Here is a 27,588-nt window from a genome sequence, read left to right as displayed (position 1 = left end):
CTACCTGTCAAAGAAGCACGCTAAAGGTTTTGGTAGGGTAAGAAACCAGCTGAAGTCGTCTGGCTGGAGCACCCCCCCCCCCCCCAAACACTGGGCAGCATAAGTTTTGCTGGCAGAGGCACTGGTGTGCAGTGAGCAGCTCGCTGGCTCTGCAGGCAAGGGGAGCAGCACAAGCCAAGCACTGATGGCCACGGTGGCTGGGCACGAGGCAGGAACCCACTGCACCTTGCCAGGACGTGTGTGGGTAGGCTGCAAGCCACAGGAGCCTCAGCAGCAGCCCCTTGTGAGAGCCAGCCTCGGCCCTCTGGAGGTAGCCACAGGGCATCCTGTAGGCAGGCTGGCTCATACTCTGGGTGATCTTAGGGAGCTTGTGCACCACACCCATCTCTAGCAGCACACATCCTCGTGTGTTCATAGCTACTCAAACCTTAACAGCGGCCACCACAGGTCCCACTCAGAAGACGGAGTCTCACTAGGGATGAAGGCCTGCTGCGGAGAGACCCTTAAGCAGGTCTTGGGGGCTCAAAACAAGCCAAGTGCTGCATTCTACTGAAGGGTGTACATTTTGCTTGTGCAGACAATCTGGGAGAACTGGAAGGAAACACTTCATGTAGGTTTGAGAGCATTATGGCCCCACTGCAGACGGAGCCGGCCCCGGCCCTCACTGTACCCGCCTCTCAACGTTCCACTGACATGGACCAACCACCAAGGCTGTCAATCATCGTTTTTATTAATTGGCTTTATAGGTTAAAGTGCATAGTAAAGACAAAAAAGGAAATGCGTACATAGGAAAGGGTTTGTTCCTGGCCGACATTAGAAAGGACCTGAGTTGCCTAAGTGTTCTAGTGAACCCTGGGGCTGGCTTCTGGCCTGTGGTCGGGGCCTGCAGAAGCGGCTGGCATGCTGCCCCTGCCCAGGTAAAAGCTGCAGGGGAGGTGCTGGGATCCAAGTCACACCTGGAGAGGGGCTGCTGGCACTGCCAGCAGCACTGAGCAAACCTTTCCGGCGTAAAGCCGCTGTCCAAATACGTGTCACAGCAGAGGGTGCTGGCGTCACTCCGCCTGGGCCTGCTGCGGAAGCCCTCGTGGGCACTGCCCTTCCACACGTGCCTCTCTGGAAGGGCAGTGCCCAAGCGGGGCAGCTGGGACTTCGTGTGCTCCTTGGAGATCTAAGCAGTACAACTCCTCTGGTCATTGGATGGGAGGGAGTGTGCCAGGCACAGCCTGGCAGTCGGAATCAGATGGCTTCACTGAGCTTAGACTGCCCTGGCACATGGCAGCAAACACTGCAGCAGGTCGGGACCTAAAGGTGCCTGGGTGAGAGCCCCAGATGCTCAGGGCATCTGCCCACTAACCTGCTGTGGGCTAAGAGGGGTCATCTGCTCCCTTGGTTTGGAGGTAAAGTGCTTACTCTAGCGCAGGGGTACACTGAGAATCAACAGTGGGCAAGCCGTAAAAGTGGATCCTGACATAAGTGCAAAGACTAAAGGACGTGATTAAACCGGATTCCTCACCTCTGGAAGGGAGCCCACCCAGCCAGGCCCTTGGCGCCGGGCAGAAGACAGAGCTGGGCGTCTTCCTAGATCATCCTCCGTATCTCCTCAAAGTTCAGCAGGTTGTTGGCCGTGTCCGACCAGGCGGCGTGCTGGGCTCCGTCCATCTCAGAAGCAAGCTGGTTGCTACTTTCCAGAGTGTGGCGCTCACCACCGATCACCTCCTGACACTCGGGACAGGTGCTGCGCTGCATGGCCCCCCCGCACCTGCTGATCAAGTAGATGTGGCCATTGGGACACTTGAACCAGTGGCCGGGCGGGTAACCCATGGCAGTGACGATCTGCACTCGCTCTTCCTCTGAGATGCCCAGGCCGGAGCAGGGGAGGACAGCTTTCAGAGCGCCCATCTTCTCCTGTACAAGCTCCTCATCCTTCTGGGTGAATTTACATGTTCTCTCCAGGATATTCCGGATGCTGAGGACCTCCAGGGCCACGTTACCTGCCACCCTTCCCTCTGCCATCTTGCAGCGGGTCAGGAGGTCCAACAGGTATGTGAGCCTCTGGATTTCCCTTTGGAGGTCACTCAGTTCCTGGCTGGTGAAGCTCAGGCGCTTCTTGGCCAGCCACTCATGGACCTGGTCTAGCCGAGTCCTCACTTTTTTTTGTTCGAAGACTTGTATCTTTTTCAGAGACTCCCTCAGTTTGGCCAAGTGGTCGTAGAAGTTGATGTAATTCTCCACCAGGCCCAGGTCTTTCACGGACAGATTCTTCTGGGCCAGCTTGTCGCTGAGCCTCAGGAAGTCTTCAGGAAGCTGCTGCTGGAGGAGGCTTTTCCTCTCCAACAGGGCCTTCAGCTGCTCTTGGCTGGCTGCAATCTCCCTGGCAGAGCCCAGGATCCTCTCCTTGACCATTTCGATCTCTTCCAGCCGCTGCTTGATGCTGGCCCCATACCTCAGGTTTTTGCGGATGGGCACCTGGCAGACAGGACAGACCTTCAACCTGATGGCCACGTCGTCATCCTTCTGCTCGTTCATGTAGCGGTCGAGGGCCTGCACCTCGAAGATGTGGCTGCAGTCTTCCAGCTGCACAAAGCGGGCATCAGGTTCGTCCTCGTAGCCGAAGAAGATCTGGGTGACCTCCTCCAGGTGGCAGACACGGCACTTCCTGGGGCATGGCTCCCCGCACAGGCCGATGCAAGGGTGGCCGCAAGCCAGCAGCTTGGTACAAGGCACGTAGCATGGGGGGCGGTTGCAGGGCTCGGAGCAGAGTTTGGTGCACTGGTAGTGCTGGCAGCTCCAGACACAGGGCTCCACACAGGGGCTGCACAGCTCGCCACACTTCTTCCTGCACTGGCTGTGCACACAGCGGTTCTGACATGTCTGCTGGCAGGGTGGGCACTCGATGGTGCACGGCTCCTGGCACTTGTGTGAGCAGATGAGCAGGCGCTTGCAGGGCTGCTGGCAGCGCTCATGGAAGCGCCCTTCGTAGCAGCTGTGGCAGGAGCCAAGGCAGGGATGGCCGCAGTCCAGGACGGTGCCACACTCGATGGCACACTTGACTGGCAGGTCGTACTTAAGATCTTCCACATGGCCGCATTTCACCTGTTGGCTGTGCCCACACTTGAGACCCACGGTGACCATTTCTGAACACAGACGCACGCAGTCCTCCCCACACGGGTGGGTGCACTTGTGGCCACATCTCAGGACTTTGGGGCAAGGCTCCTGGCAGCAGAAGGAAGACGCAGGCAGTGAACAAGGAACCATCTGTTCGTGGCCACACTGAGGAACAGTTTTGAGCACTTTCACCCGGCAAGGCTGACACTCCTGGAAACAAACGAGAGGGCAACGGTGCCCATCTGGGCAGATGACCTTCTGGCATGGCTTCATGCACTGGAACTCCTTGTGTGCGGCGTCATAGGGGTGACAGGCCCGAGTGCAGACGTGCCCACAGCTCAGCCGGAACTCACAGGGCAGGCTGCAGCCTCCTTCTGGTACTCTTTGGAAGTCAGAAGCTTTGGATACCGAGGTGTGGGTGTCAGGGTGGTTCTGGCAGCAGAGCCGGAGCGTCGGGCCTATCTGATTGTTCTCTCGAAGGGTATGGATGATCTTGCTCCACAAGGGCACCTTCGCCAGCATCTGCATGTTCCCAATGCAGTACATCCCCTTCTTGGCCCGGGACAGGGCCACACAGATGCGGTTGGGGATCTGGAGGAAGCCCACTTTGCCCTCCTGGTTGCTCCGCACCAGTGAGAGGAGGACGATGTCGTTCTCCTCCCCTTGGTATTTGTCCACCACATGGACCTTGACGCCGGCGAACGTCTTGGCAGGCATGAGTCTGCGCAGGCAGAAGAGCTGCCCGGTGTAGGTGGTGAGGATGGTGATCTGGGACGGCAGGTACTCCTGGCATAAGAAGTACTTGCAGAGCTCCACCACAAAGTGAGCCTCGTGCTGGTTCTGGTGGCTTTTGCCTTCCTGGATCTCCTGTTCTGGGAAGTTGTGCTCCACGAAGAAGAGATTCGAAGCGACCCCCTGAGAATGAAAGCAATGTATTAGGAAGGAAGTGCCCTGTGGTGCAGGGTTTCATGTTCAGTCCTCACCTGCACTAGCCACTGATGTGATCCAGTGAGACCCTGGGAGCTTCTTCGTGCCCCTGTCCCAGTCTCTACTTCTAAAGTTAGCCACCATGTGCTTTGTTTTGAAACCACAGAAAATTAGGAGCTAAACAAGGATTCTCGTAAGCCTCAGTATTCACAGTATTCACAGAGTTGTAGGGCCGAACTCAGGGCCTGGGCGCTATCCCTGTTTTTTGGTTTTTGTTGTTTTTTTTTTTGCCAGTCCCTGGGCTTGAACTCAGGGCCTAGGGATTCTCCTTGAACCTCTTTGTGCTCAAGGCTAATGTTCTACCACTTGAGCACAGTGCCACTTCCAGCTCTTTCTGTTTATGTGGTACTGAGGAATTGAATCCAGGGCTTCTGCATGCTAGGCAAGCACTCTACCACTAAGCAAAATTCCCAGCTCCCTGTCTCTGAGCTTTTTTTACCCAAGGTTGCTCTACTACGTTGAACCACAGCTCCTTTTCCCGATTTCTGGTGGTTAATTAGAAATAGAGTCTCACAAACTTTCTTGCCCTGGCCTGGCTTTGAACTGTGATTCTCAGAGCTAAATCTCCTGAGTAGCTGGGATTATAGGCCTGAGCCACCAGTGCTCAGTTTTTTTTCCGCTCTCATCTGTTCACTCATAGCTGGCTGGCACTCTACCACTTGAACCACAGGCTCCACTTCTAGCTTTTCTGGTGGTTATTAGAGGTAAGAGTCTCATAGACTCCCTGCTAGGGATGTCTGTGAACCTCAGTCCTTAGAACTCAGCATGCAGAGTAGCTAGGATTGTAAGTGTGAGCCACCAGTACCCAGCTTCATCTGTATATTAATAGAGCTTTTTTGTTTGCTTTTCTGTCAGTGTTGTTCAGTGGGAGGGACTGAACCCAGGGTTTTGTGCATTTAGGAAAGCACTCTACCACTAAGCTACACCCTCATATCCCAAGACTTTGTTTTTTGTTGTTTTTGGTTAACAGTCCTGGGGTTTGAATTCAGGGTTTGGGCACTGTCCCTTAGCTTTTCTGTTCAAGACTAGTACTCTGCTACTTGAGCCAGACCTCCACCTCTGACTTCGGTGGCTAATTGGAGATAAGAGTCTCACAGATTTTTGCTTTTTTTTTTTTTTTTGTTGGTCATGGAGCTTGCTGGGCCTGGGCGCTGTCCTTGAGCTCTTTAGTTCAAAGCTAAGCGCTCTACCACTTAAGCCACAGCACCAGTTCTGGTCTTCTGGTGGTTTATTGGAGATAAGTGTCATGGACTTTCCTGCCCCAGCTGGCTTCGAACTGTGATTCTCAGATCTTAGTCTCCTGAGTAGCTACGATTATAGGCATGAGCCACCAGTGCCTAGATTGCTGCAAGCTTTGTCAGATCTCCTAGGACTACAGTCATGAGCCACTAGCACTGGGCTCATGTCTAAACTTTTTTTTTTTTTGCCCAGGCTTGAACGCTGGGCCTGGGCCTGTCCCTCAGCTCTTTAGCTCAAAGCAAGTGCTCTACCACTTGAGCCACAGCGCCACTTCCAGGTTTTTTCTTTTTGCTTATGTGGTGCTGAGGAATTGAACTCAGGGCCTCACGCATGCAAGGCAAGCGCTCTACCACTGAGCCACCTTCCCAGCCCCATGTCCGAACTTTTCAAGTTGGCTCTTTTCCCTTCTGAAAGTCTTCTTTCAGCCTGAGGAACAGTCATCCCCTAGGTTGCTGACACCAGAGAAAGATGAGGGGACACGACTTACTTACCTTGATCTTCTCATACTTGAGCACAGAGGGGTGATTCTCCAGATCCTGGTAGACGTGAGGGGTCAGCAGGCGGGCAATTTCAGGGCACATGCGATGCTGAAACAACACAAGTGTATCACTAGAATCATCTGGAAGGCCAAGCTGCCGACTGAAAACTAGAGAGGTAACATAAAATGACACGGAGAATAAAAGCAGCCCATTCACCCAGCAGAAACTCAACACAGGGTGAGGCACACAGGATGAAAGGAAACACTGCCGGCTGAGGTGGCACGTGCCTGTAATCCCAACAGTTGGGTGGTAGAGGCAAGATGATGGTGACTTCCGGGCTAGCCTGGGCTACAGAGACCCTATCTCAACAAAAGCAGAGTAAGTTGGACAGAAGATCTCGCTCTCAGGAGAACTTGCTTGCAGGCAACTGGCAGATCCCCAGCAGCCTCCTCCCGGTCATTTGGTAAGAGCAGAGGGCCTGCTTCTTACCTGGTAATTCAGACGAACGTAGGGGAGGTTCACTTTCACGAGCCGTTCAAAAAGAGACACCTCGAGGTTGAAGTTCTTGGCCAGATCATACACATTGGCACTGGGGCGCAGCTAGAAGAGAAACAGGGCTGAGGACTCTGTATGGGAACATCCAGGCCCCATGTGAGGTGCTGGCAGGCTAAGGGTACAGGGACAAGGAACAATAGGATGGCTTCCAGGGCTGGGATTCTTCTCCACAATGACATCTGATCTGACTGCAGCATGGAGGAGGCAGCCAGGTAGGCCGTCATTTGAAGAGGGAGCCAGGAAGCATGGAAACACTCAACAAACAAGACAAAACCAGAGAAACAGGCTGTAACCTGATCTTACTGCCTTGGTAGGCAACTTTATGAAGCTGGATCTCTAATATTAAAATGCAATAAGAAACTGCTGGAGGGCTTTAAGCTGGCAAGGGACACAATCTGATTTAATGTTTGTTGAAAACTGGCTTTGGGAAGTGGTGCTGTGTCTCAAGTGGTAGAGTGCTAGCCTTGAGCACACAGAGGCTCAGGGACAGTGCCCAGGCCATGAGTCAAGCTCTGGATTAGCTGGCACTGGTGGCTCACACCTGTAATCCTAGCTATGCAGGAGACTGAGATCAAAGCCAGTCCCGGCAGACTCTTATCTACAATTAATCTCCAGAAAACCCGAAGTGGCACTGTGGCTCAAAGTGGTAGAGCACTAGCTTTGAGACAGTGTCCAGGCCCCCAGTTCAAGCCCCATGACCAACCAAAAAAAGAACCCCAAAAAACAAAACAAAACAAAAAAAACAAACCCAAACCCTACTTTGGCTCCTTTATGCAGGGACTGGAGGGCAAGAAGAGCGGAGAACACGTTGTTATAAGGCAAGGAGGGTGGGTCAGGCGAGCCACGGAGAGAACGGGACGAGTTGGGTGACGTTACTGGTATGCTACGCCCCAAACAGAACAGCACCTGAACCGCACGTGGAGGCCGGTGATATAGCTCAGTGGCAGAGCAACCGCCCAGTGTAGGGAGACCCAAGGTCTGATCCCCAGCAAAGAGAGAAGGAAGGAAAACACGTAACAAGGAATGTGGGAAGTGAGGAAAGGAGGAATCAGAAAATCAGCGAAAAGCTCGAGGACCGCTCAAACCGAAGAGGCAATCCTGCCCAGTTCACCCCAGAGCCTGCCCATCTTCCAGGGTTCTTGCTCTACCTGCTGGTGGTCCCCAATCAGAATGAGGTGCTGGCAAGCTTTGCTCAGGGTGGCAATGGTGTGGGCCTCAAGCACTTCGGCGGCCTCTTCCACAATGACGATACGAGGCTCCACCTTCTGCAGGATCTGGCGGTATTTGGCAGCACCTTGGTTGGGAAGAGGAGAGGGGTGCTGGGCTGAGGCACAGCACACACAGGGCCTTCCCTGGCTTGGTGACAAGTCTGCCTGCATGCTCCCCAGGGACTGATCGTCACTGGGTTTCAAGCTCAGTGGCAGCTGTGCGCCCAGTGGTCCCCATGGAGCAGAAGCTGCTTTCAAGAGCGTGTCAGGGCGGTTTCCTTCCACCCACTTGAAGAGGCTCTTTTGGCCTGGCCTAAGTCATCTGTAGGATCTGGGACCGGACACTTCCTTACCTGTGGTTGTCATTCCTACGACCTGGGCATCTTTGAGGATGAGCAGGTCTTCCTGGAGTCTCAGCTCGGCCATTCTTTTTGCTGATGTGCGATAACAGCATTCATAGCTGAGTATCTTCCGGCGAGTATCTGCCTGATACATCTGCAGCCACAGCCTGGACCGTGGGCCAGGGAAAGGAAGAAAGGAAGCCTCTTGATCTCTGAGAAGGGAATCCCCCACTTCCCCACACACCCCTAGTGTGCCTGTGGCTGGAGTGAACTCCAGACCCTTGAGGAGAAAGACTCACATAGAATTGGAATCTGAACTGCCCCATGGAAGCTGTGCAGGGCAACCAGGAGCTGAGAAAGGTTAATACCACTCTGCTCAGACCCTTGCACTGGCTTTCTGCTGATCATCAGAAAAAAAAATCTATGCTCCTCACCTAACCTTGCTCAGGCTGGACGTGGCCCACATTGACCACATTGGCCATTTCAGGAGCCGGGGCCTTGCTGGCTACGCTTTCCAGTTCTTTTGCTGCACTGTGACTTGAACTCAAGAGCCTCACACTTACTTGGCTGGTTTGGCTGGCTTATGCCCTGTATTTTTGAGCCAGGCCCTAGTCTGGTATTTTATTTATTAAATCATTTTTGTGCTGGTCTTGGGGCTTGAACTCAGTGCTCAAGGGTAGCACTGACTACTTGAGCCTCAACTCTACTCCAGGTTAATTGGAGGTACAGACTTTCCTGTCAGGGCTGGCTTTCTGAGCCTCAGATCTCAGCCTGCAGAGTAACTAAGATTAAAGGCGTGAGCCACTGGCGACCGCCTCAGCTCGCTTTTAGATATGTTACAAATGGAATCTGTCTTACTTTTTTGTGGCTAGGAGCCACAATTCTCTATATCTCAACCACCTGAGGAGTGTGACTAGGATGACAGGTGTGAGCTACTGGTGCTTGGCTGGGAGGGGGAGGGGGAAGAGTGCACACACACACACACACACACACACCTCTGTAACATACACACACACACCTCTGTACCAGTCAGTGCGAGACCACTGTCCTTGAGCTGTTTTGCTCCAGGCACTTGAGCCACAGCTCCACTTCCAACACACACACACACACACACACACACACACCCTGTACCAGTCAGTGGGAGACCACTGTCCTTGAGCTGTTTTGCTCCAGGCACTTGAGCCACAGCTCCACTTCCAACTTTTTGGAAATTTAATTCAAGATAAGAGACTCATGGACTTTCCTGCCTGGGCTGGCTTCAAACTGTGATCCTTAGACCTCAGCCTTCTGAGTAGCTAGGATTACAGAACGAACCTCCAGTCTGGTTTGTTTCTTTTTTTTTTTTTTGCAGTTGTGCGGCTTGAATTTAGGGCCTGGGCACTGTCAATAAGCCTCTTTGTGCTCAAGGCTAGAACTCTACCACTTAATTTTTTTTTTATTTTGAAAAAAATCTGATTTATTTTCTGAATCAAAAAGAAGTCTATCAGTTAAATTTCGAATATTTTACTTTCCATTGATCTTTCTAGATACAGTGCTCAGAACTGTGCAGTTAGTATCCAATACCACATTTTCTAAGAACTCCTTCACGGCATTGGTGATTCTAATTTAAACCAAAGAATTTAATCATCAGGAAAATCTAAGCAACAATGGGTTTCAAGAGTTAAAAACCAGATCTCTTTTAAAAACAGATTTTTTTTTAAACTTCTGTGTGACTCCTGTCTGACAACTCCAAATGAATCCCAAACACATTATTTTACCTTCGAATGGTAAAACTACAAAATGGAATTTCTAAATCATTACACATATAAATACATCATTTTAATGTCAAAAAAATCTACATTCAAGGTACAAATAATGTTTTCAATGTTTTAAAAGTCCATCTCATTCTTTGTTGTTTTCTACCCTCATATTTTAAAATTATGATCAATTGCCAAGTCATTTCATTTATCTGCACTAAACAGTCCAGTAGGTATTGTTTGGTCTACATATAACATGTGTCCTTTAAGAAGCCTAGGAATCAAAAGGTGGGGGATTTATGAGACATGATTTGTAATACTTTAGAATTCCGAAAGCAGCTGGTGGCTCATGCCTGTAATCCTACTCAGGAGGCTGAGATCTGAGGATCGCGGTTCTGTGAGTCTGTGAGACTCATCTCCAATAAACCACTAGAAAACCGGAAGTGGCACTGGCTCAAGCAGTAGAGTGCTCGCCTTGAGCTGAGGAGCACAGGGACAGCGCCCAAGCCCAGAGTTCAAGCCCCACGACCGACCAAAAACAAAAACAAGTCACCCAGACTTTCCCACCAGGGCTGGCTTTGAACTGTGATCCTCAGATCTCAGCCTCCTGAGTAGCCACTGGTGCCAGTTTCTTTCCATTTCTCAATGTTTCACATTTCTGCCTGTCTTCAGTTCTTGACCCACCTACGTGTTTCCCAAACCCTTACTGGCCTTCGTCATGCCTACTCTTTTTCCTAGCTTTTAGTTCCACTGGCACCTTGCTGGCACCAGCTGATCCTAGATAATCATCTTAGTAGTCTCTGCTCTTTTTTCTCGAGACAGTGGTTCAGTAAGTTGCCAGGCTGGACTGAAACTCACACTCCTCCTGCTTTTGTCTCACAACTGCTAGGATTACAGGTGTGTGCTAGTATGCCTGGCCGTCCTTGCCTTTTGTTCATAGTAATTATGCCACTCTTATTTTTCAGTTGTGGCATTGTATCCTTACAAGTTTTCTGTCCTAGACAAGACTCTGAGCTCCATGACGGTAAATGGGGTGCTGGTTCCATCCCATGGCTGCATCTCTGGTGTCAGCTCAGTAGTGGTTCTCAGAAAAGGACCTCCCTGGGGAAATGGCACAGCTGCCTGGGTTGGGCACCATTACCTGTAAAGCTGCCAGCGAGAATTCAGGTCGAGCTGCCAAAGGTCCTGGATCTCATCAGCCTCAGCTTTAGTCATGGCATTCAGTTTTTGAAGCTCAACCTTTACTTTGTTTTTCATTTTCCTTTTCTGGCTGCGTTGGATCTGTGAGGAGGAGCAGGCAAATCTGGTTCTAACCCACAGCATCGTCCACCCTGTACTTCTCGTGTCTCAGATTCTTAACAGCTACTCCGCCAGTGTGGCTCAACAAGGACTTGAGGCAGACTGCCTGTACTCACAGCCCCACTCTGCCTTCTCTCTGTGCTAGGACTTTCGGGGTTAAGTTCTATGTGCCTCAGAATCTCCTCTTAGAAACTAGAGGGATGGGGCTGGGCAGGGAGCTCAGTGGTAGAGTGCTTGTCTTGCATGCATGAGGCCCTGATATCATTCCTCAGTACCACATAAGCAGAAAAAGCCGGGAGTGGCGCTGTGGTTCAAGTGGTAGAGTGCCAGCCTGGAGCTGAAATGCTGAGGGACAGCGCCCAGGCCCAGAGTTCAGGCCCCACGACCAACCAAAAAAAAAAAAAAACTAGAAGGAATGACAGTGCTCCTGCTCCAGGGTTGCTGGCCTCAAAGAAGACATGGAAGGCCTGCAGCAGAGCGGCGGCAGGCCTCACAAAGCATGGTCTCAACACAGGAGGAGTAAAATCTGAGCTACTGGTGCCTCGGGTCAAGCAGAGCTTTGGACAAAGTTCTCCCTGTGGCTCTGTCACTCAGTAAGGCCACAGCCTTGAGGGCTGACACTGAGATGGATGTCACCCAGGCTAAGATCCTCCTCCAACAGTGCGACATGGCAGAGAGGCCAAAACTATACTTCCTGGGCCTGGGGGCCTGACTGCTCACCACCTGCAGTGCTGTGGAACAGAACCAGGAGACCAGGTGAAAACGGCACGCGTGCCAACTTGCCCGCCAGTCCTTTCTACTGTGGGTGGGGTATGCAAAGCGGGGTTTTGTGTATCCAGTTTCATCACCACAGGAGCACACAGTAGATGCCCAACCAAGGAGGACGGAGGGTGAGTGTGCAGGGAATCTAGTGTCCACCCCTCCAGCCTGGAGGGCTTCACAGTCCTCTGCCTACTTCTCTTCGGGGTGCATCTGTGCTGTGTTCCTCTTGTGTTTTCTGTTAAAGCTGGTACTGGTTGCCAGGGTGCCTCTGAACAGCTATAATTTTTATATGCTTGGGATTTAGACTTATACTATACCAGGGTTAGGCTGCAAAACGGGTGCACTGCCAACGAGGGGGGAGGGGGGTGGTCAGAAGCTCTCAGGCCGGGCTCAGCAGTGCAGCCACTCTCACTGACGGGAGGGAGGGAACTGCTGCTGTGGTCTCAGGGAAGCTTACCTCCCACTCCTCTGTAACTTGCTCCTGTCCACCTGCAGTCCCCGGGCTGTGGTGGTCTAGCCTCATGGCCAGAAGCAGCTTAGCCAGCTCCTGCTCTGCCCCATTCTCTTCCTTATTCCGTCGCCGGGGCCTCACCACCTCTTCCTCCTCAATCACCCTGTCAGCCTGGATCAGGTCAGCCTCCTCTGCAATCTCAATCAGGGAACCTTCCTCCTCTCCCTCCTCTTCTTCCTCCCCTTCTGCATGGGCTGGGAGAAGAATGAAAGTGGGACACACATGGAGAGTCCTGAAACCAAGGGATGGAAAAGGACCACGCCAGCAGCTCAGGGACACATTCCCCAGGGGTTTAGACTTAGAAGGAAACTGGGAGGAGGGGTGATCTACATGCTCCCCTTTTTGGTTATATGTTTTTTTTTTAATTTAATTTAAATTTTTTTTGTGAACATACTATACAGAGGGGTTACAATTACATGGGCAGGATAATGCGTACATTTCTTATCAAGCATTGCAGTCTCCTCCTTTGTTTACCCTTCACATCCCTTCCCAGCCTCCCCCTGGTTATATGTTTAAAAATCATGAGTGTGTAGTCAGGCAGTGGTGGCTCACACCTGTAACCCTAGCTACGCAGGAGGCTGAGATTTGTGGATCGTGGTTCAAAGCCAGCCCAGGCAAGAAAGTCTGTGAGACTTTCATCTCCAATTAACCACCAGGAAACTGGAAGTGGCATTATGGCTCAAGTGGTAGAGCACTAGCCTTGAGCTAAAGAGCTGAGGGACAGCGCCCAGGCCCAGAGTTCAAGGCCTAACGACTGACAAAAAAAAAAGAAAAGAAAAAGAGTTGGAGGTGGAGCTTAAGGCGTAGTTAGAGTGGGACTGTGGATGGCTGTGCGATTCTCACCTGTGTTCTCGGGTCCCGCTGGAGCAGCATTCTGGATGAAAGCACCAACGCCCAGGCCCAGCCACTCAAGCATCATGGAGTGCTTCCAGGACTGGAGGCAGTCCCATTCGCTGTCCTGAGGAAGCAAGACGTCAGGCATGAGAGCCTAGGCCAACCAGGGCAGAGGCGGTGGGCCTTGCTGGAGCCCTACCTGCATGGGTCTGTTCATCAGGCTTTCCCAGTGCCGGGGGGAGATGTACTTCTCCAGGTGCTGCTCCCGGAGCACACCACGCATGGTGCATTCCAGCGTCTTGGCACCTTTGTTAAGTTCCTGCTCTGATCCCTTCATCTCTGTCACAATCTGCCAGGAGCAAAACGAGAGTCGGTGAAGATCTGCCCACACCCCAGATTTAGTTGCTCTCCGAGAGAAGACAGTGAAGAAAAATGCCTAATGGGAGAACAGTAGATGAGGAGTCAAGCACTATCCCAAAGGCTAAAGGACACCACAAACCAGCATGAAGACAGACATGGCACTAGAGAAGCCCATGCTTCATGGCATCTTTTTTCTTTTTTGTCGGTCATGGAGCCTTAACTCTGGGCCTGGGCACTGTCCCTCAGCTCTTCAGCTGAAGGCTAGTGCTCTCCACTTGAGCCACAGCGCCACTTCTGGCTTTTTCTGCTTATGTGGTGCTGAGGAATAGAACCCAGGGCCTCATGCATGCAAGGCAAGTGCTCTACCACTGAGCCACCTTCCCAGCCCCTGCTTTCATCCCTTCTCTGTTATGAATTGAGGGCACGGGTCACACCATGGGACTAGCAGAATGAAAAGCTAGATAGAGCTGCGTTCCGAGGGCCCAGGGGTCCCCCAGACTCCTGGAGCTGGGACTCACGCTCATGTAGGCCTGTCGGAGGTGCATGGGGAGGCTGCGGCGGAACTCCCGCTTGTTCCTCAGCTCCCGCAGCGTGAACTGCTTGAGGACCTCACTGCTGCTCCTTCCACCCACCCGCACGATGCTGGTCTTCTGACACTTGTAGATACCTGGGGGGCAGAATGGAGTACCACAGGGCTGAGGAGAGCTGAGTCTGTGCAATCTCATTTCAGCTGGTCCCCTAGGGAACAAATTCATACTTCCAGGAACTTAGCCATAATGAGTGAAGAAGACGTGCCCAGAGAAGACATGTCCCTGTGCATGCCACGCTTGAGAGGTGGGTTCTGGAGCGAGGTCCCTGGGACCCAGTGCTTTAACACTTGGTGCAGCATAACTTGGGGTTACTGGGCTCCTCAGTTTGTCTGAGATTAGGACAGCAATAGCTTTCTTATAGGTTCCAGGCTGGAGAAACACAAGACTATTTTTGTAGCTCCTAACCAGGCCCCAACACAAAGGAAGCACTGAGTAAATGCGATCTATTATGCCGATCTAATGACCACTTGTATGTTCGAAGAATGGGCCAGACATGTAGTAATCAAAATCCAGTCTCAATGTTTTGTTTTCCTGTGTCATGTTCTAGCAGAGAAGTTACTCCCTAAATGAACAAGGACAATAGTAGTTGGTACCTCATGCCACAACTACACAGCAGAGGACCCACTTCAAATTCAGTGGGGTAGGGAACCTATTATACAAGCAGACTCTTAAGAATAAAGATTTACTTAGGTGAGGATATAGAGAAATAGGAAATAAGATGCTAAGAGAAGAAAAATCATTTACGTATTCACTATTAATACAATTAGTATTTGGATTGCAATTTGCCTATTTTATGCTTCCCCACATAGCTGGGATGACAGCAATGTGCTACCTTGCCACTTCCTCCCTCAGATGGAGTGAATCTGTTTTTTACTGCCAAGGTAAATTTTAAACCACAACTTCTGATCTTGGCCTCTGAAGGTGCTAAGATTGATTACAGGCCTGAGCCATCAGAGAACAGCTGCAATGACTATTTTTCAAGGCCTTAATATGTGCCAGCTCTGTGAATATAGTCAGAAACCCAACCAGCTCTTGGCATTTATGGTGGAGCACAGACATATGAAAAGCATTACAAAAGTATAAAACAATATTTATCTGGGTCTGGGGGCAATGGGACAGGTCTACCTGAGAGAATAAAGGTGAGACGTAAGGAGTGTGTTGGAGCCAGCTTGGCTGGATGAGGTCAAGGTGAGAGTGATTTGGGCAGACAGTCAGCAAGGGGAACTGCAGGAGACAAGGGAGACGCTGGGGAAACTCAAGGGGCTGGAAAGGTCGTCAGTGCTGCCGGAGTGTAGGGAACACGGGAAGAGGTGGGGGCAGGGGCAAGGCAGGCTGTGGGGATGCAAAGAGCAGAGGCAGCTGTGCTGGGTGCTGATGATTCAGCCATTACCTTCCAGAAACTGGTCCAAAGCATGATTGGTGTAGCACACCACCAGGATGGGGAACTTCTGATTGCTTATTTGCCAAACAGACTCGTTGGTCAGAAGAGCCTGGACTATTTTTAGACCCACATAGGTTTTGCCTAGAAAACAGAAAAATGAGATTTAAAATTTTGTTACTTTTGTTAAAATTTTATTTAACTTAAAAGGTGAACAAAATGTGCATTTCAAATCTTATTAAACTTATTGGTCACGCAAGGCACAGGATTTCAAGTAAATTATAGGACAGTCCATTGTTAGTTTATTCTTCTTGGCTGGGTGTAGAGGCACGTCTGTAAGCTCAGCTACTGAGGAGGCTAAGGTAGGAGGGTCATGAGTTCAAGGCCAGCCTGGGCCACATAAGTAAGCCTCCGTCTCAATAAACAAAAATAGGGCTGGGAAAGTGGCTTAGTAGTAGAGTGCTTGCCTAGTATGTATGAAACCCTGGGTTTGATTCCTCAGTACCACATAAACAGAAAAGGCTGGAAGTGATGCAGTGGCTCAAGTGGTAGAGTGCTAGCCTTGAGCAAAAGCAGCTCAGGACAGTGCTCAGGCCCTGAGTTCAAGCCCCAGGACTGGCTAAATAAATAAATAAAAGCAAAGCTCTACATAAAAACTAGATGCAGGCTGGGAAGGGGGCTCAGTGGTACGATGCTTGCCTAGTATGAGGCCCTGGGTTCCAATCCTCAGCACCACATAAGCAAAAAAAAGCACGGTGGCTCAAGTGGTAGAGCACTAGCCTTGAGCTGAAGAGCTGACGGACAGCGCCCAGGCCCAGAGTTCAGGCCCCACAATCGACCAAAACAAAAAACAAAAAACTAGACGCAAACTTCTGACAGTAATTCCACTGTGAACTCAAGGTGAAGAGGGAGGCACAGGTGTTCACAGCTCTGAAGCCTTGATTTAGTCACGGCATGAACTATGCAACTTGTGGGCAGGGACGGGAGCGGGAAAATGAAGGAAGGGGTGACAGTATCCAAGAAAGGGATGTACTCATCACCTGGCTTATGAAACAGTAACCCCTGTACAACTCCCTAACAGTAAAATTATATATGCATATGTAAAAAGCCTCAGTTTCCCTCAAGACAAAGGAGCCCCCTTCCCCACTCTCTCTGCACTCAGTGTGCTGCCTCTTTTTTTGCTCGAGATCCAGGTCACCACCTCCTGCTGTGTGTGGTCCGGCTTTTCTTGTACCTATAGTCTCTGCAACACATAATATACATGATGAGCCACTCAGGACAGAGGCACAGATTCCTGTTGGAGCTGGACATGGATTCTCCCTCAGTTCTGAGCATCACAATTCCATTCTCAAAATTTAGACTTGCTAAAGGAGTAATTCATTACTTAGAGCAAATTTAGCATGTTTTCCTTTCAGGACAGGCTGGCCTTGATCTCTTAGGTTCAATGATCCTCCTACCTCAGTTCTGGAGCTGGGACTACAGGTGCCCATCATGGGCCTATCTGACTTTTTTTAGATAATATGTTGATATGCCTTAAAATCTAAGCACCAATAAGCATGTAAAAAGCTTCTAAGTCAGTTTGTCTGACTGGAAATTTCTTGTAGAATTTTCCAGAGACAATTGCCACACTTATGCAAATAAAAATGTTTCTTTTTCTAGCCTTTTTTTCTTTTTTAGGTGGAAATAGAAGCAGGCTACTTTCATCTACATCTGCTTTTTCCACTTAATGCACCTGGGACCTAATCACCAGGACACACAAAAGGAGCCCGTGCATTTGGCCAGAGCATTATTTACTGGTGAACACTGATGGTGTGTCCAGTGTTGCTGATAAGCTTGTTCATGCCACAATAAGATTGCCATTCAGAAGGGTGAAAACCCTAGACTCCAACAGTATGGACATGTTTGTCACTAGTCACTGCTACATTCCTGTCAGGCAACAGTAGCCACTGTCTCAAAAACTCAGTTGCAGGGCCGGGAAGGTGGCTCAGTGATAGAGTGCTTGCCTCATATGCATGAGGCCCTGGGTTCCATTCCTCAGCACCGCATAAACAGAAAAAGCCTGAAGTGGCACTGTGGCTCAAGTAAGTGGTAGAGCGCTAGCCTTGAGCTGAAGAGCTGAGGGACAGCGCCTAGGCCCAGAGTTCAGGCCCCACAACCGACCAAAAAAAAAAAAAAAAAGAAAAAAAGAAAAAGGCAATTAGGGATGGGAATATGGCTTAGTGGTAGAGTGCTTGCCTGGCATGCATGAAGCCCTGGATTCAATTCCTCAGTACCACATACACAGAAAGAGCTGGAAGTGGCACTGTGGCTCAAGTGGTAGAGCACTAGCCTTGAGTGAAAAAGCTCAGAGACAGCACCCAGGCCCTGAGTTCAAGTATCACAAGCAATTAAAAAAAAAAAAAAAGGAATGTGACTTAGTGGTAGAGTGCTTGCCTAGCATGCATAAACCCCTGGGTTCGACTCAATACCACACAACAGAAAAGCCAGAAGTGGCGCTGTGGCTCAAGTTGTAGAGTGCCAGCCTTGAGCTTAAAGAAGCTCAGGGACAGTAACCAGACCCTGAGTTCAAGCCCCAGGACTGGCAACAAAACAAAAGGAATAGTTTGCAACATTTTGAATCTACAAACAGCACTAAGCAATCAATACAAGAGTCCAACATAAATATGGGAAAAGAATATGAAAAAGCAAATCCTCAAGAACATAAATATAAGAAAGAGTATTTCAGCCAGGCATTGGTGGCTCATACGTATAATCCTAGCTACTCAGGAGGCTGAGATCTGAGGATCGTGGTTCAAAGCCAGCCTGGGCAGAAAAGTCTGAGACTCTTAACTCCAGAAAACCAGAAGTGGTGCTGTAGCTCAAGTGGTAGAGCGCTCGCCTTGAGCTGAAGAGTACAGAGACAGCACGCAAGCCCAGAGTTAAGCCCCACGACTGACCAAAAGAAAAAAGAAAGAAAGAAAAAAAAGGGGCATTTCTTTCTTTTTTTTTCTTTTTTGGAGGGGGAGCACTTGAATTCTTGGCCTCATACTTGCTAGGCAGGTGTTCCATTTACTACAGGAGTCACACCACCAGCAGCCATTTCTTTCATTCTTTGTTGAAGAAATATAAATTATTAATCCCTGTGATATACACTGTCAAGGATAATGTGGCAATACTGTATTTATTAAAATTATAAATAGGTCAGGAGCTGGTGGCTCATGACTGTAATCCTAGCTACTAAGGAGACCCTTAGATATGAGGATCATGGTGAAAGTCTGTGAGACTGTTTTCTTTTGTTGGTCCTGGGGCTTGAACTCTGGGTCTGGGCACCGTCCCTCAGGTTTTCAACTCAAGACTAGTGCTCTATCACTTGAGCCACAGCACCACTTCCAGTTTTCTGGTGGTTTACTGGAGATAAGAGTCTCACAGACTTTCCTGCCCGGACTGGCTTTGAACTGCGATCCTCAGCTCTCAGCCTCCTGAGTGGCTACAGGTGTGAGCGCTCCCTGCTCCCTGCTTGTGAGACCCCTCTTCTGCTTGTGAGACCCCTCTTCTGCTTGTGAGACCCCTCTTCTGCTTGTGAGACCCCTCTTCCGCTTGTGAGACCCCTCTTCCGCTTGTGAGACCCCTCTTCCGCTTGTGAGACCCCTCTTCTGCTTGTGAGACCCCTCTTCTGCTTGTGAGACTCATCTCCAAAAAAGCTGGACATGGAGCTGTGGCTCAAGTGTTTAAAAGCTAGTATTGAGCAAACTCAGGGACAGCACCTGAGCTCAGAGTTCAAGACCCACAACTGGCACAAAAAAACAAAACAAAAAGAAAACCATCACAGGGGCTGGGAAGGTGGCTCAGTGGTAAGCGCTCGCCTTGAGCTGAAGAGCTGAGGGACAGCGCCCAGGCCCAGAGTTCAGGCCCCACGACCGGACCCAAAAAAAAAAAAAAAAACTATCACAAATACAAGTCAGGCATGGTGGTACACACCTATAATCTCAAAACTTGGAATACTGAAGCAGGAGGATCACTTCAAGCCAGCATGGGCTACATCAGAAACCAAATAATAAACACACATTACAAATGCACACTATTCTTGATCCCGTTAGGAATTTGTCTTTTTTTGTAAGGTTACCTGCTAAAGTACTACAGCAGTGAGTTTTCTGCAGGGAACTCTTGTGATGATGATGTACTTCTAAACACAATCTAAACAACGGACAACTGTAGTCACAGGTAGTCAAAGAAACAAGCAGGAAAGTGACTACAGAACAGGGATCACACACAATGGGAGGGGAAAGTGACTCACAGCGAATGGAAGGAATGAACGCAAGGACACACTGCCTGAGTAGCCACAGTTCATCTCTGAACAACATACAGAAAATTGCTACCACTATTCGCTTTGGGCAAGAGAACTGACTGACTGAGATGGTGGGAAGACTTTGATCAATAAATGTGCACCATTATTTATTAAAGGACAATAGTAAAAATTAATAACCTGTCAAATTTTTAACATCTCTGACACACAAAACCTGAAAATTGCTCACATGCGGCAGCGCTGGAAAGACTGTAAAGAGATGGGAGACTCCAAGTAACTAGCTGCCAGTACACAGCACCAGTGCTGAAGGCTGTGAGGTAATGGAAACATTAATTCACTTGTTGCCAGTCCACATCCTCCTTTCTTTTTCTCCAAACACTGTAACATTTTTATTTGTAAGCTTCTTTCAGTCTTGAGGAAATCCTGTCACTAATATGCTGTGACTTTCTTTTCCTTTTGGTGGTCCTGGGTGTTGAAATCAGGACCATGCACTTGTTAAGCAACTGCCAGCGCCATCACTTTTTAGATACTCTTACTTTTTGCCTGATGTATGCTTGGACCCAAATCCTCTTGCGGGGATGACAGACCTGTGCCACCACACCCAGTTTTTTTCTGCTGAGATAGGGTCTTTTCCCTGGCTGGCGTATAGTCACAACCATTCCTAGTCCATGGCACACGTATAAGCATGATCCTACTTGTTATTTAAAAAGTGGAAGTAAATTGGGTGCTGGGGGTTCATGCCTGTAATCCTAGCTACTCAGGAGGCTGAGATCTGAGGATCGAGGTTCAAAGTCAGCCCTGGTAGGTAAGTCCCTGAGACTTATCTCCAATTAATCACCAGAAAACCAGAAGTAGAGCTGTGGCTCAAAGTGGTAGAGTGCTAGCCTGGAGCAAAAGAGCTTGGGGACAGTGCCCAGGCCTAGAGTTCAAGTCTCACCACCGACAAAAAACAAAACAAAAAAACCCAAAAAGCAGAAGTAAAGGTGTACATATACATTAATGTATGTATCAGTGTTAGCCAGACAAACAGCAGGGCAGGTACACATAACAGCGCCCCAGCAGAGGATTACTGTGCCAGGAGAAAAGTGTAGGGAGCAACACTTCTATGAGAATCAAATACTGAGGGAGGTGGGACTCTACAAACTGTCACTTAGCATTAAACAAAATATATTCTTTGGTAAAGCACAGTTAGCCTATCTCCCCAGCTCTGATCAATAGCAGTCTTCTCTAGTGTTGTGATTTTAGTCCACTGCTATGCAAGTAAATGCAAGTAATAGATTTTCCACAGTCCCCAATGGAAAATCACCGTGTCTACTTCATGAACAACACTTATGGCCAATTCAGGGAAACCTGGGGCAAAGCCTCCCTTGCCACCTCCCAGGACAGACGCCACAGCTGTGGAAAGCTCTACTGTACCTGTGCCAGGAGGCCCCTGAATGATTGCCAGCTCCCTTGTGAGAGCAAACTGCAAGGCTTCCATCTGGGAGTCATCCAGCTTCAGGGCTTCTTTTGAGGGCCACTGGCTAAGGTCGAGGACATTAACTCTGGGGCGTCTCCAGCCCTTGGCATTCCTCAAAGACTCCCAGGAGGCTGAAGGAGTCTCTATTAAGGGGGTGAAATCATACTTGCCCCCCATCAGCAGGTAGTGTGGCTCCTTCACATGGGAGTCACACTGGACGATGTTCCTCTGGAAGGGGACGTCATCCTCCTGCACCTCCTGTAGCCCCTCCAGGACGTGCCGGTAGGCCTCAAAGTAGGCTGTGGTCTCCACCATGAGGAAAGAGTCAGAGGGCTGGGCCGCCGCCAGCAGCTGCTGGCTCTGCTCATTGAAGCACAGCTGGACAATTCCTTGGCACAGATCTTCCTGCTCCCGGTTAGAAACAGTGGCAAATAGAAAGGTCTCAAAGTTGTCCTTGGACATGCACACCAAGGACCCATAGAGCAAGCGCTTGGAGTTCTGCCAGCGAACAAACTTGAGGGGCTTCATGTCAAACTGTACCTTGTAGACGATGCCTGATGAGGAACACTTAGGGGTAATGATCCTGGTGTCAAAGTAGATGCGGATGTCGTCAAACTTCCTCTTCCTCAGGCCCTGGTCCTCAAAGCTCTGGAGAAGCTCCAGAATACCTTCCCGCAGGGGTCTGACAAAATCTTCCCGCAGGAGTCGGAAGTGGGTGTCCAGATAGATAGCAGTGCTCTCGTATTTTCCAGAGATGATGTTGGGGCGGAGGAAGGGCCTCTCATCCAAGTGCACTTCGTTGTAGGTAGGGTAGATGGGCATGGTCCGGTAGCTTGCAACTTGTCCGTCAGCCTCAGGCTGTACCAGAGTATAGGTGTCCTCTCTTAAAGTGCCCTCTCGCCTCTTCTCCTGCATATGCTCCAAGATGGCCTGCATCTTCTCCAAGTTCCTCTCAGTCTCCTCTTCTATGTCAACCCCAGAGGCTCTCAGGGCATTTAGAGATGCTGGCAGGAGAGACACGAGCATGGATGTTTCCTGCACAGAGCTGGCAGGGAAGACGCTCACGAGGTCCTGGAGGAGGGAGATGATGTTTCTGATGTGCTCTGGGTACTGGTTGCGGATGGCAGCCACGGGTTGGGTAATCATGCCCACCACGTAAGCGGGCAGGCAGACCTTGAGGAATCTTGAGTTCTTCAGTATGCCGAGGATATGGATTATGCTCTGGCGGTCCATGTTGGAGCTGCAAGCCTTCCGAAGAACCTGGCAGATGAGTTCCAGGAAGCTGGATTTCATGGAAGAATGAGACAGGAGTTCCTTCAGTCCTAAACTGCTGGCAAGTGTGATGGCCACTTCAGAGGGGTCTTTCTGCAAAAGACTCTCTAAGAACTTGTAGCCCAGTTTCTTCACCTGCTGTGGCTGCTCTGCAGGCTTCTGGTGGGGTGTCCGCCACTGCTGGAAGTTATCGCTGGACCACGGCTGTCTGTGGTTCCTCCCTTCCTGGGGGTCATCTCTCCGCCTGGGGTCATTCTCTTGACCATGTCTTTGGCCTCTCGCTCCATCACTGGTATACCGTTCCTGGTTCCTTCTTCCCTGATGTGGATTCCTGCCCATGGCCCTGAATCTGTCTTCTCTCTGCCAGTAAGGAACAGGATGACTGGCGGTCCTCGAGTGCCGTTCAGGATAATCAGCTCCCTCTCCAGATGCACTGGCTGGTGGGTTACTGGCCTGATCTCTAGCTCTTGGTGCGAATTCTCCATCCAAAGGCCCTAAAGTAATAAGCACAGAATCAAGGACAAGAAAACCCCACAGGACAACAAAGAACATGATTTTATTTCCTAAAACAACTGAGGAGCTCAAGGTTCTCTTGGAGAGAAAAGAAGGTTTCCTACCAAGTTGTGTAGGAAATAAAAGATAGAGCAATGAAATAAAGTATGGTGGAACATGCCTGTAATCCCAGCTCTCAAGAGGCTAAAGCAGAAGGAAAGTTCAAGGCCAGCCTGGGCTACATAGTAAGACCCTGTCTCATAAAAACCAAATGAGAACACCGAGCAATAACAAAAACAAAAGAGAGAAGTAGTAGCTCAGGAGGAGCATTCTTGCCTAGCATGCAGGAGGCTTTGAGTGCAATTCCCACCACCATAAAAAAAAAAAAAAGAGTATTATTTCTGGGTAGACTGAAAATACTGTTTTCCTAAAGGACAAAAAACAACCGAAGAGGAATAAATATTTATTGTGTGCCTAATACATGCTAGAGAATAAGCACAACATATCTCATTTAATCCTTATAGCTGGGATTTAGGTCTCCAAGGTTGAAAAGATAAGCCTGGTGGCTCCAGTCTCTTGTCAGCACCAAACTGGTCAGGACACTGAGACAAATCTTGTTCCAAGGCTGACACGGTCACTTCCTCACTGGTCGCCTTCCCTAAGTCTCAGTGCCAGGCTTACAGGCGATGAAATGGTTTTAATGCTTTGAATGGCCCGGACACACGGAGAAAAGCTCTCAGTAAGTGTTATTCCTAGCAGCCATAGTAATGCTATCTTGCTGGGAATACCCAATCAATTTCCACAGGCACCACTTCTGTGACCCAATAATCACAGGCTACAGGGACGAGAATATCAAATGAGGAAAACTGACACCACACCTGCCTGGCATCCACAAATGCACTGAGTGGAAAACAGCAAGACCAAGATATTTTTCAGCGAATTCAAAGACAGAGGAGGAAACTGAAACACAGACATTAAGTTTTGTTTCAGGAAACCGAAAACAAAACTCCAGCTTTTGGCCGGCACCAGGAGCCCATGGCAAAGCTCCTATCAATGGAGAACACAGGCAGGAAGTGGGGGAGGGGAGCTGGCAACAGCACACTGGGCTCCGCCCCCCCAGGGAGCCAAACCTGTCTTCCTCCATCTGCCACTCATTCCAAAAATGCCCTTGCCAGACATACTGAGTCCAGGTTCTCACTTCCCTTTCCTCTAACTCATTCTGTGTGCAAAATGACATGGAGAATGGGAAACAAAGAGTACATCTACAGTGACTCCACAAAGCTGCAAGCATATACAATATTTGAGATTAGCACACCATCCCATGACACCAGATACTAAGTACAACAATGGACACTTTTTGTTTTACACTTGTAGGGAAAAATTATTACAGTGCTTTGTCCAGGGCTCTGCTAGGTAGCCCAGGCTGACACTGAAATCTCTCCTGCCTTAGCCTCTCCAGAGCTGGGATTCAAAACTATGCCAACCATACCTGGCTAAAGAAAATTTTAACACAACAATGTAAAGGAGTATTTGGTAAAATGCAAATGTTATGCAACCGAACTCCAACTTTTATAATTGTTATATTCATACTACCTTGCAAACTCCTACAGTCATAAGTCAAAGTTTCGTTTCGTTTTGTTTTGCCAATCATGGGGCCTGAACTCTGGGCCTGGGTGCTGTCCCTGAGCTCTTCAGCTCAAGGCTAATCTTCTACCACTTGAGCCACAGCACCACTTCCAGCTCTTTCTGCTTATGTGGTGCTAAGGAATCAAACCCAGGAACTCATGCATGCAAGGCTCCTTTCCAGTCTCAAAGTTTTTTGGTTTTTGCTTTTCTTTTTTGGTTTTATTTGAAGCTGGTCCTAGGGCTTAACTCAGGGCACTGTCCCTGAGCTTTTTTTTTTACTCAAGGCTAGTACTCTTCCATTTGAGCCACAGTTCCACTCTGGCTTTTTGATGGCTAACTGAAGATTCTCAAGGATATTTCTGCCTAGGCTGGCTTTGAACCTCAGTCCTCAGATCTCAGCTTCTTACATAGGTAGGAGTACAGGTGTGAGCCACCAGCCCCCCAGTTTTTGTTTTTTAAAAAAAGTCCTACTTTTAATATTTTCATCTCGTTAGAAGTCTCTATTAGGCTGTGTGCTGGTGGCTCACACCTGTAATACTGGCTGAGATTTGCGGATCACGGTTCTGGGCAGAAAAGTCCCTCTGAGACTCTCATCTCCAATTAGCCACTCAAAAACCAACAGTAGAGCTATAGCTCAAAGTGGAGCAATATAGCTCAGGGAAAGCGCCCAGACCCTGAGACCAAAGCAGGAAAAGCAGGATCTTTGGCTGTTTTAAAAAGTTCTGAGTAAGACTGACAACATAGCTTAGTGATAGAATTCTTGCTTAGCATGTTTGAGATCCTGGGTTCTATCCTGGGGCGCGCGCGCACACACACGCACGCACGCACGCACACACACACACACACCACACACAGAGGTCTGAGCAAATGGAACGAATGTTCTCTTCAGCAGCATGAAACTTGGACCTGAGCTATCCCATACATCGTCAATGGGTACCTGTGGCTATAAAGTATTTTTTTTTTTTGGTCCGGCCGTGGGGCCTGAACTCTGGGCCTGGGCACTGTCCCTCAGCTCTTCAGCTCAAGGCTAGCGCTCTACCACTTGAGCCACAGCGCCACTTCCGGCTTTTTTCTTTTTGCTTATGTGGGGCTGAGGAATCGAACCCAGGGCCTCAGGCATGCAAGGCAAGCGCTCTACCACTGAGCCACCTTCCCAGCCCTATAAAGTATTTGAACTGTGGCTGACACTTAAAGTTTTTTGAAGTGAAATAAAAATATCATTAAAATTATTAAAATGTTACATAGAATAATATACTGAATACCTGGTTAGGATAAAATAATATTTTGTGGTAGGGCATTAGCCTTGAACACAGAGGCTCAGAGACAGTGCCCAAACCTTGAGTTCAAGCCCCAGAAACAGAAAAAAAAAAAAAGAAAAAGAGAGATTAAAACATTAAGGTATTAAATTAGTATTAAACTAAAAACAAACCAAAACCAAACAACCCTCTTTTCCCCACTTCAAATGATGCTACTAGAACATTAAAAACTGTTCTTTTGGCATGTACTTTGTTCCCACTGGATAGCTGCTCCAAACCAAGAGTTATTTCCACTTGGGATTTGCTAAAGTGAACGGTCCCCACTCATCAGCTCTCTTGGAAGTGGAGGGCTGGCTCAACCTCACAGTCCTTTCTGCTGTAGCTGAGGAGTAAGTCACTTTGTCCACTTTAAAGACGCAGGCAGTGCAAGGTGGGCTGACTCATCTCCTCACCCCAGAACCCTGCTCACCTCTGTGGTTGGTGTGGGGATTCCGGGGCCTGGCCTCCCCATGAGGTCTTCTCTCCTCCATGTCTGAGTCACTTCAATTCTTCTGGAACTGCACGTGGAAAAATTTTCAGTGTCCTTAAGCCATTTACATCTTAAAATGTCAAATGCCTTTAAAGTTAAATGATTTATTAGCTAAGTGCTAAATGCAGTTTAGCCAAGAGCACAGGCCCCATTATAATACAGAAATTAGATTCACAACTGCAATGACCCCTAGGGACAGCTTCCACCTTCTTCTGACTCTGGCACTTTCACTTTCGGGCACATTTTCTTAACGACTGTTTAGTTTATGCTTTCGGTCAAGTCACTCAATCAATTGCTAGGGTTCATTTTCCCTTCTGTTAGGCCGGTAACTTACTGCCAGGAAAAAAGTACATTTTTGTTAACCCAAGCCATGTACTTACACCTATCTGGTGTTCATAGGATCTAGCACTCTATAGGCTCTAGTTTGCATATTCTGAAAATAGTGAGCATGAAAGCCCTCAGGCCTGCCGAAATGATTGCTCTGGAAACATCTTCCTCAAGAGCAGTCAGAAAGCGGCAGTCCTTTCTTCCTGCCATCTTGATGAGTTTTGACACAGTTCTATAAGAAAAAAGCCCTTTAAGGCAAGATCTCAATATAACCCATGCACATGATGTGGGCTGGGGCTAGGGGAAAAGTAGGTGACTCAATCCTCAGCAAAAGAATTTCTGAGCCTGTCCTTGTCACCGAGTTTTAAAATATTCATAGCTGGAAACTGTGGACAGATTTGGCATTCTATGAGATAGCTTTTATCCTCATCAGAAAAAGGAGTCCCTTTTCTTCCCTGTGGGAATATTCTTATAGAGTCTCTTCCTTCCTCTTATCAATGCCTGTTTTCACGGCCCAGGTGGAAAACTTAGTTGCTGTGGTTCCTTTCAGTGTGGAGGGGACAATCCTTTCTTCCTCTTTTTGAAAAACACTAACAGAAATCCAGAAAATGGGGGAGGGGGAGAAGTAAAGGAAAATAAATAAAGGAAATGCCACGGGGAAAAACAAGAGGTGAACTAAGTGTTTGGAGAATCCGGGCAGTGAGGGCGTGAGGTCGGGAAGGGCCAAGCTGGCTGGCGATGGGAATCCCGGAGAACGGGAAGTCAGTGTGCGCAGTCCTGGGGGGTCACTGGCAGCAAAGCCCACTTCACAGCCCTGGGGTCAAGGGGGTCAGGAGGGTGGAAGGAGCCCCTGGCTGGGGCTAGGAAGGTGGGGGGGGAGTGGGGTAGCAGGAGCGAGGCCAGGGGCAGGTGGCAGGGGTGAGGGGCAGAGCCGGAGAGGCCAGCGGGGGGCCCTGGGGGG

General features: G+C 49.3%; 1 protein-coding gene across 1 annotated transcript; it reads right to left on the bottom strand.

Moving 5' to 3' along the window:
- Positions 1 to 707: 707 nt before the first annotated feature.
- On the bottom strand, positions 708 to 26,328 carry Znfx1 (zinc finger, NFX1-type containing 1). The gene is made up of 13 exons (XM_013024340.1): positions 26,241 to 26,328; positions 21,083 to 22,891; positions 15,397 to 15,528; positions 13,935 to 14,083; positions 13,256 to 13,405; positions 13,066 to 13,180; positions 12,169 to 12,416; positions 10,792 to 10,931; positions 7,927 to 8,081; positions 7,514 to 7,659; positions 6,300 to 6,410; positions 5,823 to 5,918; positions 708 to 4,020 (listed from the first exon to the last, which is right to left on the bottom strand). The coding sequence occupies exons 1-13, from the start codon at positions 26,299 to 26,301 to the stop codon at positions 1,579 to 1,581; spliced, it is 5,754 nt and encodes a 1,917-aa protein (XP_012879794.1). The 5' UTR covers positions 26,302 to 26,328; the 3' UTR covers positions 708 to 1,578.
- Between the last annotated feature and the right edge of the window lie 1,260 nt (positions 26,329 to 27,588).

The sequence above is a fragment of the Dipodomys ordii genome, unplaced genomic scaffold, assembly GCF_000151885.1.
Source record: "Dipodomys ordii isolate 6190 unplaced genomic scaffold, Dord_2.0 Scaffold75, whole genome shotgun sequence".
Lineage (NCBI taxonomy): Eukaryota > Metazoa > Chordata > Mammalia > Rodentia > Heteromyidae > Dipodomys > Dipodomys ordii.
This window is presented reverse-complemented; position numbering and strand designations above follow the sequence as displayed.